The following is a 14,441-nucleotide window of genomic DNA, read 5'->3' as shown; positions in this document are numbered from 1 at the left end:
AACAAATAGGGAGAGAAGATAACAGATACAATACTGTATATACTTTGCGATCCAGGTATGCATATCATCGAATAGATGACTTCCACAATGATCATATCAGGATATCGGGCCGGCCATCGCTGCACCATTAAAAAGTTCTTGTTAAGAACGCCGATGTGGAGCAGCGGTATTAGCTGCGGGTATTTCTGGCTAGGCGATTGGGTGCCGTAGATCGTGAGTTCGAGGCCCGGTCAGGGTACGAGTCATAAAGTTATCTTCCTTCGTCAGTTGTGTTGCTTTGCTATGTTGTATATACATATATAAATCAAACGCCTAGAGATGACCAGGAAGGTTGACTGTTTAGTATTTTTATCAAAGGCTTGAAAACGAAATGGACGCGGTATTCTTCGCAGAAATTACGAAACGGGCTATAATTTCTCTGTTGATGATATTTTTAAAATATCAGAATTTTCGATTTGTTTTATGTCTAATTGGCAAAAGTAGAGCCCATTGAAAACAACAACTCTTCCGTGATAACTGATATGTTATTTATTAATGTCAGATGGAATAAGGACAGAATATTCATATGATGATTCCTTGTTTGGTGGTATGGACGTTAGTCAATATTGTAGGAGGTGTATAAAATTTTTTTATAATCCAGATGTGTTATAGAAGTATTTAGGTTATGCTTTTTATGCTGACCATTTTAATACACCCGCTATATAAGCGCTAAACTAATAATAACATTATCGGAGGATTAGTGATACTGGATAATTTGGATTACTGGATTATTTATTTGATGTTAACACACTGACCGATAACAATATCCGTAATGGCAAAACAAGTTACTCAACAGCTAGGATGATATCGTATGACGTAAGTCAACAGCTATGCAGGATACCACATGACGTTACTCAACACCTAGAAGGATATCACATGACGTTACTCAACACCTAGAAGGATATCACATGACGTTATTCAACAAGCTAGGATGATGTCACATGACACACGACACACGACAACCACAGTATTCCCGTCATCATTATTATAAAATGGATTAATATTTTGGCAAAATATAGAACTTAAAGGTAAGTGAATTATCATAATTATAATAAAATCAGCCAGAGACGACTACTTTAGATAATCTCCCGTGTTACCGGTTAGTGATTACTCCTGTTATATCGGGGTCTATAGTTATTAGTTAGGCATTTGTCTGTCGAATATCACATGAACTCTCTTACCTCAATTATATTTATTGTTCACAGCATCTTGCCGTTTCGGGAACGACATTGAATCACAATTATTAAACTTATTCTTCTGTTTTTGATAGGAATAATTCATCCGTTTACAACATTTGACATTAGTTAAACTTACATTAAGTTTTCATTAAGTCAGAGAATAGTACAAAAGACACAAAATATTAACATCTTTCAGAACAAATTGAGAGTGAGATAAAGAGCCAAAACGGATTAAATACTAGAAATATATCAAATGCCAAACTCTTCTACAAAAGAATATTATTTTCAATAAATTTCAATATTGCGTTTCAAATTAGAGTAATAATGACGTATTCGATGTAACAAAAGCATTACATCAGCATCACTTATCATAAAGTATACACGTCTTTACTGATATGCTATGGGGAGATTCTAAATACGTGTATATGTAGTATAATATAAAAGTGGATTAACACGATTAACACTTGACCTCATTAAGCCCTCCTGCTATACAAGCTGATGTCAGTACTCGGTTAAAGTTTGATAATAATCCTCACAGTGTAGACGGGTTTATAACCGTGACCTCAACTTACCGACTTAAAGCTACCTAAAACATGTGTATTATTGTAACTGTATGGATTGTACAAAGGACACCCAAGATACATTTAAATACAGTAGAGCGAAAATGAATTAAACTGCACTTTACCGCAGTTTTGTCCATCTATGACTCGTCAGTGATGCTAAAGAAGGCGACCAAAACGCTACACAAACAGGAAGAAATGCCCAAAAACCTAGATAGGAGGTGCAGAAGACCCATTATTCAATACATTTGAAAATCTTTGATATTAGATTTGCATAATGTACAATATTTCAAAAGAACGTTAAGTTGTATATTATGAACTTTTTCCCTCTACGGTAATATAGTATATAACAGATGTCAGTATGGTTAACACCATTAAGCCTTATAACTGTACCTTCGATACAACACCTTGAAATATATGTGAACTTTATGTTTGCAAACATGAATAAATAGATAAATAAATAAGTAAGAGTTGTTAAGTAGTTCCCAGTTTGGGATTGATAAGCCCAAGCATTAAAAGATAAGTTAATATTCTTGACAAAACGGTATAATTATATATACATGTACTATATGATAATGCATCTGTCTCATGTTAACATAATGTTTTATTTAAATTGTAAACAAACTGAATTGCCCTTTGAAAATTATCCGTAAGGGCATTTATTCCTGCGTGATGCATCAACACACTAACACACCAAGACATACGAGATATTTATCACTAACTTGGTTCTCGTTATTTGACGTGGATATCCTGACTTTTACCTAAATTTGCATGACAGGTGTTTTCTATAAGGCAGAAGACACTTTGTCTTATTGATCTAGTACTTTTTTAAGTGTAATTTTATAATCTGTTAATAGTTTGCTCTCTTTATATATATATATATACTATTTACACTTATAAGGATACAAAATGACCAACCAATATTATCTACACTTTGCATAGTTAATATTGTAATTCTGAAATGATAACTAGATCTCCGCTAGTTCTTGAATCTACAAAATGCTACGTTTCAGTTGAGTCATGTTCGGAACCATTCCTCTGTACTTCATCATCGCAATCATCGCTGGGTTAATAGTGGCAGGCGTTGTGGTTGGTTTCTGTTCGTGTTGGATGTGTAAGCAGTGTTATCTCTGCTACGAAAAGAAAAAGGAAGCTAGACAACGACGACAGCGGCGTCAACGTAGACAGCGACGTAATCACAACCGGTATGACGACGACGACGACGATGATGTTTTTGATGACGACATCTACCATTCCCAACAGGTAATATTTGCTCATGTTTATAATTTGTTCTTTAAATAATCGTCAATATTAAGGTCTATTATGTATAATAGTTTCCACTTTTCGTATCTATCTGGGGAAATATTCATGTATTTACCACACCCCTTTCTTATTCTTTCAGAATATCAGTGGCTACGCGCGACAACAGAATTCTAGGCCAATGGCAAATCGTGTACCAAAGAGTAGTCCTACAGACGCTGTAGTTGTTTCCCCTTCACGCAACAACGATACATATCACATTGAAGATGAGCGCGGACCAACCAGAAGTACAACTCGACAAGCTGTTGGCGATACGAACGCTGCGGGTAGGTCTACATGTGTCAGACGCCACACCCCTAAACACTTCAACGATGAAAATGAGGAAAAGAAAGGATGTGCATTGTGTTGCACCTACTGTTGCTGTTGTTGTGACTCACTGGATGATGATTATTACTACGACTCTGATGATGAGGAAAGTGAGTACGATGATCATCCAAACGAAAGAGGTACTTCACCGAAAAGCATACATGTTGCGGCGGCTGCAACCCAGAATTTGTCTAGTTCTGATGGAAATACATCCAATGACAAAAATACGGCGACATCCAAGACATCCAAGACATCCAACGACAAACAGAAACAACGCGTTCAAAGTATAAAAAATATAAAAGAACAAAAAGGAAAGGAAAACCTAAAAAAGAAAGAAGAAAATTCAAAGAAGACGGGTGATAAGGCAAAAAAGAAAGAAGAGGACAAGGCAAATGGCGGGCATTCGTGTTGTGTTGGTTGTTTCATTCCGTCGGATAGCTCAGAGTACGAAGATTCAGATTTCGAGGAGAGCGAATTCGATGAGGATGAGGAGGGTCTTCGAAGATCTCTAAATAACCCGGGCAATGCAAACGGAGTAGTTGCAGCAACTGCGAGTAAACAAAGGAGAGGAAAATCATCATTAGGTCGTCCTTCAAGTAACAAAAAGATCAAAGACAAACAGCAACAAACTGATAAGAAATCGATTGAAAATGACACTGGTAACAATAAGGCAGTATGCTGCTGTTTTGGTTATGAAAGTGATGATGAGTATTACGACGATTCTGATGACGAGTTTAGTGAAGAAGAAAGCTATGACTCTGATTCGCTCCAAACCCAAGATAATAAAGGAGCATTACCAATGTCAGGAGCGCATGCTACAGATAAAGCAGGAAAGAAGCAGAGCAGGAAATCCAAATCTGCAAAGTCATCGCGTCCTCGATCGGAGAAAACGAAGAAATCAAAAGGCAACAAAAAGTGCAGGGGTTGTTTTCTGTGCAAGATTAAATGTGTTGGTTGTACAAATTGTTGCAACAAGAAATCACATGAGGAGGAAGAATATAGCGACGATTCTGACGACGATGATTACTACGATAGTGACAGTGATGGTCATCAACCAGACGAACCTAGAATAAGAGACTCAAGACAAAAATCAACAAGCACCATATCTTGTGTGTGTGGCAACAGGTCTGACGAGTATGACGATTCTGATTATTCTGACGATTACTATACCGATAACGCCGAAGAAGAAGACAATGCCACTATCATAGATGACATAACCGTTATAGCAGCAGGAGGAGCCACTGTATCAGCGACAGGAGCACACACATCCAAATCTAAAACAAAAAGCAGGAAAAACAAGGCAAAATCAAAGGAGTCAAAAAACAAGGTAAAGAAGAAAAAGGTGTGCTGCTTTGTAATAAAACGAACAGAAAAAATAAGTAAACAACCTACCAAAAGATCGACGAAAAAATCTAGAAAGAACAAAATGAAAGAAACAGTTACTAATCATCAGAAAAACGAATCACTGCCAAAACCAAATGTGAACACGAAAGTGCCTGAAAAGAAACCGACAATGCCACCGGTACTGGTTGTAGCTGCTTTAAATGAAACGCCAGAACAATCCAAGGATCGTACTGATAGACAGGTGAACAATGTACCTGAATCAACCAATGATCGGATAAGTGATGAGAAGAGAAGAAATGATAACACTCAAACAGGAAAAAATAAAGAACAAGCATCGCGAGGTAATGAAACAGAGAAAAACCCATTGACGAAAAAAGAAGCAGTGGCGTCGTATATGGAAACAAAATACGGCTCATCTACACGCAAAGTTGTTTTTGCTGAAGATGTCAAAAGCTCTAGTAATGAACATGTGGCTTCAACAGACAAAAGCGACTTCTATCAAGATAACAATGGTCCGAGCACCAACAAAAAGGCAAAAACTCCAGAACCTGTTCTTTTGACAGTTAAGACTGCGGAGAAAAGGAACGCGGCTATTTCTGCCTTGTTTTCATCTAACAATACCGCAGCAGAAACAAACAAAATAACAAGTAACAACGGATCATCGAATAAAAGCGTAAAACAAAGCGCCCTAAGTTTAAATGATGCGCCTTCTAATGACTCTATCAGCGATGCTCCTGCATCACCGGAGAAAACAAGAGAAGAAAGAAAAGCAGAACGAAAGGCAAAAAAGAACGAAAAGAATATAGCGGTGATGGCTTTATTGTCGGGAAACATTTACCCAAAGAAAGGTAATTCGAGTTCAGATCTGACAATCAACAATGCTGGCCAGTCGGGGAACCAGCAAAGTTCAAATAACAATGCTAGCCAGCCGGTGAACCAGTTAAGTTCAAATAATGCTGGCCGTTCGGTAAATCAGCAAAGTTCAAATAACAATGCTAACAATCAACCAAATACCTACCAATCAAGTAGGTCTGAAAACGGTTTGAAACTGGGGCCTATCGACAGTAACCCCGAACACATCTCAAAGTCAAACTACAATCCACAGGGCGATAATCCAACGATCAGAAATGATCAAAATGTCTCTTATAGACCTGATAGTGTCAGTACAGTTACGACTATGTCTGCAGCAACAGTAGCGAATCAAAACATGGCAGGGAACATAGGCCAGAATAGATCAGGAGTGACCAATGACGATGGTGCAAACATCAACCAACCTAGATCGAAGTCTCCCATAATTTCGACAAACAGCGATGGAAAACCTCCCCTTGGTATTGCCATTAAGCCGAGAGGTCGTAAAGACTGGAAAGCAGCTGCTGCGCTGGCCGTAGCTAGGGAACATACAATTCCAAACATGAAAACAGATTGGGACGTAATGGGAGGTAGCTCGAACAAAGAAAAAGATAACAATAAACATACATCTAAATTTGCAGCAAGCGTTTCCGCCGCAATGGCGAAAGCACACTTCGTCAAGACAAGAGAGACCCGCAAGAACGAGCCTGCTTGGGACCTGTTGGAAGGAAAACCGAAGTACCTCCAAACAGAGGAAGTTACTCCAAATACACGAATGCGTAAGAGTAAGAGCTTGAACACACTTTTTGAAAACGATAATGACATATTTTCTGTAGAATTACCAACTAAACGACGAAAAAAACGCTCGGAAGAATTCGATTGGGATGATATATCTTCATTTGCAAGTGACAGAGGATCTAATCGTCCGCCACGTGTCAACCAACCCAGTATATTGATGGATGACAACCATCCCTATCACAAACTCTTTGTTTCAAGTAGGGCCCTCGCGACGTACATCGCTCACAAACATTCGGCATTAAAATTATTTGATAATTTTTCTGACCTGTCACTACGGTATCACCATGTCTACTATAACTCAGAAACTGTATTGAAATGTGCTTAAATCTGGTGTGTCTTGCGTACAATCTCCACCCAAGAGATATAAGTCATATACATTCAATTCGCCACTTAAGTTGATACTATCATCCTACGCTGAGGTAACTAGCCAATAATTGTCACTGAATTGAAGTACTTAATATCGTGGATCAGGTGGGTGTCATCACCTTTCATTGCCGAGAACTGACCGTACCAGTATATTCGCCAATGAATTTCAATCAAGGAAAAAATATTGATTAGGAGACATCTGGCAATGTGAGTGTCAAACTTCGAAAACAATATTTAAATAAATATTTCATTTTAAATGTGTAGGATAAAGTCTACAGGTCTGTACCACTCACCTGTTCTGTGAATTGTACAGAAAAGTTTTTTTGGAAGATTTAATTCATGTGCTCTCAAAGTTCGTTTTTGGCATATATATTGAACTAAAATTCTCACTCATTCTTATCAGTAATCATTACCTTCTATCATTATTACCCTGGAAGTTTTCTATGCCGAAACAAATATTTGATCATTGTAGCACAATTGACTCCAGTAATTCTTTGACCTATGTGAAATAGGTCAAGGTCATTCACTTGAACAAATATTGCAGTCATTCATTTCAACATGCCGTTATCCCAGTATCATGACCCTAGAACTGAAGGTTATTGAGAACAAGATGTTAAAGATTTCAACATTAGATTGTTGTGACCTCGAAAATAGCTACATTTGACTAAATTCGGTAGTCCTTCATCACAGCATGCTCATAATATCACGACCCCATTCATATCGGCTACATGTACATATAGAAGTCGATTAAAGATTTCAACAATTTGACCACTATGATACTGAACGTAAGTAAATGTCATACACTTAATAAACTTTTATAGTCTCGCTACTCTCCCCTATATCAGGCTTAAGCTGAATATATACTGCATCGAAATTAATATGTAAACAACCGAGTTATGTCTGTCAATAGACGAACAGTGCTGAGGGTTCTATGCGATTTGTTAACAATATTAAAGACAGTAAGTACTCTATACACATCTAACCAACTAACTGGTACTGTGTATTTATGAAATACATGGGTATATATCATTCTTATCAGTTTTTCATAAAAAGTTTCAAATTCGGAAGAATTAATATAGGCACACCACAGCTTGCCCTGGTACAATACAAACGTAGTGCTATGTGACCGTTGGCTATATATATACCAGTCACCAATAATCGATAGCCTATCAGTTGGTTTAAACACCGCCAAGTCTATATAAATATCCTACACCTGTCACCTGTAACGTACATGTGTGTACGATAACATTTTATAGACACGCATTATGTAAACATTAGGTGGTTTGTATTTGTTGTATTTGTTTTCGAATTAAAGAAAATCAGAGCGCTCGAGACTTCATTGTTATAGCAGTTCATGTTATACATAGTTCATGTATCTGCAGTAAGTAAACCAATGGTTTGTCTAATATGGTAATTACACCATGGCGTCTATACCGTGGAGAACCTTGCACAAAGGATCCGCGCGAGTGCATGTGTATCAACTTGTTATCGCATATTTGTCTATAGCAGGAAGTAAATAGATATTATAAAACTATAAATAAGCAGAGAGAAGAAACATAAATCCACCCATTTGACTTTTTGGTGAAAAGTACCTGCAATAGAATGGACACCACATATTAAAGTCATTGGAAAGTTGTGCCAGTGCTAATCAACACATTTCTGGTGGACAATTGAATACGTCCGAGTAGTCTTTTAATGAGGAAAGAAGGCATTGGAATTACAAAATCAATACAATCAATTTAATTGACACCTGAAGGACACGAAGATGGCTGCGGTGATGACAAGACGCGAGGTGGGCGTTCGTGACGTGGGATCTACCGTGCACGTGCCGGATGACGTCAAAGCAAAACTGATGTTCTACCTAAAATGTATTTGTGATCTCATCAATCTGGAGGAGCGAGATGAGGATATGAACAGACTGACAGACTACCGGAGATATTATCTTCTAACGGAGACAGAAATAGACCAACTCACCATTATGTGCTTGCTTTTGTCGCCCAGCCTTTTAACGGACAAGTGTATATTTCACAACGAGGAAATGTGTGGAGATTCCAGGAACAAGTTTTTCGAAATATCTTCAGTCAATCGACAGCTGCTGGTGTCAAACAACATTATGATTGGTGGAACGCAAACACGCGTCAACCGAATCATGTGTTTCAAAATGGAGTGGATGGTGGAGAATTACTTCATACCGATACTGATACTGAAGAGTAGACTCGAACTGAAAATGCAGATAGCAGAAGAAATCGTGGCAAGTCACCAAAGGCAGGAAGCCGCTGATGACTGCTGTTGCACTATTCTGTGACGAGTCGACACGAGTGTGCATGTTCAGGATTATATTCCCCTCGTTATTATCTATTTCATCAAACTTTATCTTGAAATATCATGTATCAGTTGAGCATGACACAATTGACTGTTGTAATATGGTATTGTCTCGTAAAGAACTATAAATACGCTGTAACTTCTTCAGACAAATTGGCAATCAGACATATATCGACAGAATTGTACGGCAATGTTGTAAATATATCCATCGTTATTGTTCACGATTTTTATTTTCAATAATAAAATATTATTGTTCAAGATTTTTATTTTCAATAATAAAATATTAAAGTTTTTCGTGTTTTGTTCATTATCTGAGACGTATATGATTGCATGATTTACATATAATGTACATGGAAGATGGAGGTTTAAAATCAAAATCTAACAAACGTTTTACTGACATGAATGTACCGAAATAAAACTAATTTGTATAGGGCTTGACGTCATCACAACTGCTAAAGACATATTTATAAAGCGCTGACCGAGGATAATTATTACACTATAGGATGTTTTATAATGTCGCCAAATCACTTAAAAACCTTTTTTAGCACTATCAAAGTCACCCAAATGCGTTTTTATAGCGTCACCAAAGCCACATAATTGTGCTTGATAGTACCAACAAGTCACTTAAAGGCGCTTTATAGCGCTACCAAAGCCACATAATGGTGCTTGATAGTACCACCAAGTCACTTAAAGGCGCTTTATAACGCTACCAAAGCCATGCATCTTAATACGTTTTTGTAGCGCCTAGCGCCACCAATGTCATGTAACTGTCTGATATCTTAACCAAAGCCACCTAAAAGTATTTTGAACTACGACAAGTCACCAAAAGGCGTTTTATTGCGTCACCAAAGCCACATAAAGGCGCTTGATAGTACCACCAAGTCACTTAAAGACGCTTTATAACGCTACCAAAGCCTGTTTAATGCGTTTTTGTAGCGCCTAGCGCCACCAATGTCATGTAACTGTTTAATATTGCCACCAAAGCCACCTAAAAGCGTTCCGGAGTACAAGTCACCTTAAGGCGCTTGTTAGTGCCACCAAAGCCACATAAAGGCAATTGATAGTGCCACAAAATCACTTAAAAGCCTTTTTTGCACTACCAAAGTCACCTAATTACGATTTAAAGCGCTACCAAGGCCACATAATGGTGCTTGATAGTACCACAAAAGTCACTTAAAGGCGCTTTATAGCGCTACCAAAGCCACATAAAGGTGCTTGATAGCACCTAGCGCCACCAAAGTCATGTAACTGTTTGATATTGCAACCAAAGCCACCTAAAAGTGTTTTGAACTACGACAAGTCACCAAAAGGCATTTTATTGCATCGACAAAGCCACATAAAGGCCTTGATAGTCCCAACAAAGCCACCTACGGGTGTTTTATGTTGTCATCAAAACTACCCAAGGGTGTCTGTTTTATAGTGCCAGGAAAGCCACTCACAGGCGTTTTATAGTGCTACCAAACTCCAATATGAATAAATAAAATCATTAAAATATTTTATTATTCTATACAAATGAGATATAGGTGTACCTGTAGCTTTTAGAGGCATCCAACTACAGATAACAAAAGAAATGGCTTCCATTTCCTAAACAATAGTATGTTTATCAATTTTGACTAAATGAAGAATGAAAGAAATCATTACATCACATATCTTATTACTTTATCCAATGAGACACAGATGTACATGTATGTACATGCAACAGGCATTCTGTAAAGTATTGGTATACATTTACTCTCCACAGCAGAGCACAAAGACATTTCTCTTGACTAGCTACAGATAAAGCATGCTTCTTTTACATTACATTTAAATTTGTGAGGAAAGTTGAATGTTTTTAAAAGGAACTAGTATGAATGCTGGATACTGAAATTACGACATATTCATATCTAAATTTACAAACAAGAACTCACAGAAGTCGAAAACCTGTCAACATTAATTGATAGAACTGACAATCATATAATCCTAATCACAATTTCTGAAACATACTGTATGTAACAGATTTTGGACAAATAATCAATATTTTCACTTTTAATAAAATATTAACAGGACGACTTATAAATGTTAAACATTTTTCACTACATACTGTCAACAGTCAAAATTTCCATTCAGGCCATTAATACAACACATTCAGTTTAATTTGTATGTAATGTATGTAATCTTAGGTACAACTGGCTTACTTGACCATCATATGCATGAACTTCATTATCAGGTTGGCAGATAAAAATCATCATTCCAGTCTACTGTATTTTTCACACTTGTAGAAATGATGAGCTGAGAAAAACAGTTTTTCTTCCTCTTATTTCACCACTGTATATTTACATTTACACTGCAGCCCCACTATATAACTTTACCAAGCTCACTTGGAAGTTATGAGTCCATAACTTCCAAATGTTTATAATGACGTCATTAATATAGTGGCGTCATAATTGTCACGTCGGCGATAACGAAAGATGGCTGTTGAAAAGGCTGTTCCGTCTTCGACGATAATAATTTGTTTATTCATCGTCAGAGCAAAATTCCTGGATATAGTCTTTAAAAATTATTGTCAAATGTAAATATAAGCATTGAACTGCTTTTAGTTGGAAGTTATAGGCTGATGAATGCCAACTGGACAAAGGCAAATTCAACCGCGCTTCATTAAATTTGCCTTTGTCCAGTTGGCATTCATCAGCCCATAACTTCCAACTGAAAGCAGTTCAATGCTTAAATGTGAATGATAACATCTCCAGTACCACAGCAAGACTTGGTTCTTCACTCGCTTTCGTATGATGTACATGTAGTTAGAAGACTTCAGATCAAGCCTGTTTCATTTCATGGTATATTCAATTTGAATTATGATCATAACTTATCAACTTTTCGATCCTAATACTGAAAGCTGGTATATAGTAATCCGTCCAAAAAAGTCTGTACTACTGTTGAACACAATCCTGAAACTGGACATCTTCAGAGGCTCTGGAAGTTTGAAACTGTGATATTGTCAAGGAAACTTTTTCAAATGATGAATGAAGATTATTAAACACATGGAACTCTTTAACCAGATTGAATTTTTCTTAAAAGAAAAAAGTAACAAATGTATAGCTCAAATTAATCCCTCTAGTTGGCCCAGATGAAAGTACAAATAGGGTCAATCACAATGTTGATTGAAACCAGAGTAACTTGAGAAACTTGATGAGTTTTTAGGGTTACCTTGTGTATGTGTATGTAACCCAGCTAAAATACTGGCCCAATATGGCACATGGCTTGAGAGATCTTCTCTTTAGCTCGATCAGTTGAGTGTTAGACTAGTAAGCTAGAGGTCCCAGGTTTGATCCCTAGCGAAGGCAGCGGTTTGAATTTAATTAATCATGCGCATGGGACATGGGAATTATACTTAGCACTTCTTGTGAAAGCATCACTGTAACCTTAAGCTTGGGAGACTCGAGGAAGATATCTTCTTTTCAGCTCCTTTAAAACATCGCCATTGCAGAACTATCCTCAGACCATTACAGTATGAAAAAAAAATTCAGTTGTCCAGTTGCCAATCAGACAGGCCCAGATTGTAGACAGGCCCCCTCTCTCTAGAATATTAAGATTATAAATAAAATTTAGCTGCATGATTTTCCCTAGGATATGTCCGAGTCTAGCGTTTCAAACTAGAAGCAGGTAATTATCTAGTATTAGAATTTAGCTTGCCAATTCTTCACAAAAAAAACTTAGGGTCTGGTGGCCAGTCTAGCCCAGATAGATGCAAGTTTTGAGTTCTCATCCTGGTACAGGCATTTTTACCAATAGAAAGAAGGACAACTCTTACTAAGAAAATATGTTGTCCATAAATAGGATAGGAAAACAAGCTTTAATGAAGCTTTTTAGCTCTTCATACCTTCATGCAAATGTCCTGAACCCGAGTCTCTTGGCTATTGAGTATAAGTCTTTTTAACGACTGACTAACTATTTCAATAAAATCAGCTGAGGTGACCATTTTGATATATTCCAGTAATAAGTGTTTAATTTGAACTATGTAATGATTAAAAAGTCATTATGAATTTCTAAAGATGTAAACTCTGAAAGGATATTTGTAATGAGTTGACATCCTCTGGGTAGAAATCCATTATCTTTTTAATTTCTTCATCAGTATGGGCCTCCAAACAGCAGTCTTTTCCAGCAAATCCTCCCTGGAATTTTATCTGGATCTCTGCTATATCGCACCCTGTATCTAAGTTCACATGAATCCATTGTGGCAAACCCTTCAAAAATTGTAAAATGTGATGGAACATATACATTTTAACATGAATATCACAAAGTAATTATAAATCTTGGTTGAACTTCTGTTAGGATTTCTGTTTGATTTAATGTTCTTGATAGCGAGGTAAAGTTGAAGTGTTTCTGGGAAATCAAGATAAATCAGAATCTCACAATTGTGTAAACTAAATTAATAAGATCAGATTATATGAAATTAAAGTGATCGAATTATATGAAATTGAAATGATCAGTAGAACTTAAAATGATCAAATTATACTTATACTGACGGTAGGATTTTGGAGTACATGTATGTACATATAGTGTATTTTACAATACCCTGTTAGCTCAAGTATTTATGACATAAATGTATAGGAAACAATATAAGTCACATGATATATGTTGTAAATATCATATGGATGGGCATACATGTACCTGGTCTGAATTCCAACAGGTGTCTTCTTCTCCATCAAATAAATATTTCTTACCAAACTGCCTGGTATCCCGATTAAGGACAGAACTCACACTGCAACACAATAATTGAAAATGTCACAAGCTGTTAAATGTACGGTTAATTATTACATTACTTTTACACTTAACCTCATAGGAGATGTGAGTCTTTGGGGTGAGGATTTATTTACCTCTTTATTTGTATGAGTCATGTATTTAGTATATACAATGTATGTACGTCACAGATTCCCAGTAGGACTACATATAGTTGCACAATGCTGATATACACTGTAGCTGTATATACCTAAATGTGTGGCAGTTAATTAATGTAACACCATTTTACTTGAAATGTACAACAGGTGTCTGGTGCAAATAACCTTAGTATTAGGTCACATGATCAGGCATAAAAAGTAATCCAATAACAGCTGACAAGATCATGTAACAGTCGGCTGACAGTTAACGTGTGTTCGCCTATGTAACTTGTGGTTTCAAGGTATTGTTAGTGGATGTTATGATGTACATCACATGTTAAACATTTAAGTTTTCATATCGCTTTCATGGAAAGATAACGCAAATTCTGTTTATATGTCAGGAAATAAGCTTACCGTACACGTGCGTTCCCGTCCACAACTGCTGTCATATTGTCAACAAAACACGGTACGTGCCTTACAAGCACTTGAATGCAAAGATTACAGAA

General features: G+C 36.9%; 3 protein-coding genes across 3 annotated transcripts; 2 read left to right on the top strand and 1 right to left on the bottom strand.

Annotated features, from left to right (window-relative positions):
* Positions 1–792: 792 nt before the first annotated feature.
* On the top strand, positions 793–6,899 carry LOC117334754 (putative uncharacterized protein DDB_G0282133). The gene is made up of 3 exons (XM_033894551.1): positions 793–1,067; positions 2,791–3,040; positions 3,180–6,899. The coding sequence occupies exons 2-3, from the start codon at positions 2,798–2,800 to the stop codon at positions 6,717–6,719; spliced, it is 3,783 nt and encodes a 1,260-aa protein (XP_033750442.1). The 5' UTR covers positions 793–1,067; positions 2,791–2,797; the 3' UTR covers positions 6,720–6,899.
* A 1,310-nt stretch (positions 6,900–8,209) lies between these two features.
* On the top strand, positions 8,210–9,374 carry LOC117334756. Its single transcript, XM_033894552.1, has one exon. The coding sequence runs from the start codon at positions 8,526–8,528 to the stop codon at positions 9,063–9,065; it is 540 nt and encodes a 179-aa protein (XP_033750443.1). The 5' UTR covers positions 8,210–8,525; the 3' UTR covers positions 9,066–9,374.
* A 2,324-nt stretch (positions 9,375–11,698) lies between these two features.
* Positions 11,699–14,418, bottom strand: LOC117334976 (nuclear receptor 2C2-associated protein-like). Its single transcript, XM_033894851.1, has 4 exons — positions 14,350–14,418; positions 13,730–13,820; positions 13,132–13,302; positions 11,699–12,047 (listed from the first exon to the last, which is right to left on the bottom strand). The coding sequence occupies exons 1-4, from the start codon at positions 14,382–14,384 to the stop codon at positions 11,928–11,930; spliced, it is 417 nt and encodes a 138-aa protein (XP_033750742.1). The 5' UTR covers positions 14,385–14,418; the 3' UTR covers positions 11,699–11,927.
* Between the last annotated feature and the right edge of the window lie 23 nt (positions 14,419–14,441).

Source organism: Pecten maximus, chromosome 9 (genome assembly GCF_902652985.1).
Source record: "Pecten maximus chromosome 9, xPecMax1.1, whole genome shotgun sequence".
In the NCBI taxonomy this organism is placed as follows: domain Eukaryota; kingdom Metazoa; phylum Mollusca; class Bivalvia; order Pectinida; family Pectinidae; genus Pecten; species Pecten maximus.
The sequence above is the reverse complement of the archived record's forward strand: the minus strand, read 5'-3'. Positions and strand labels throughout refer to the sequence as shown.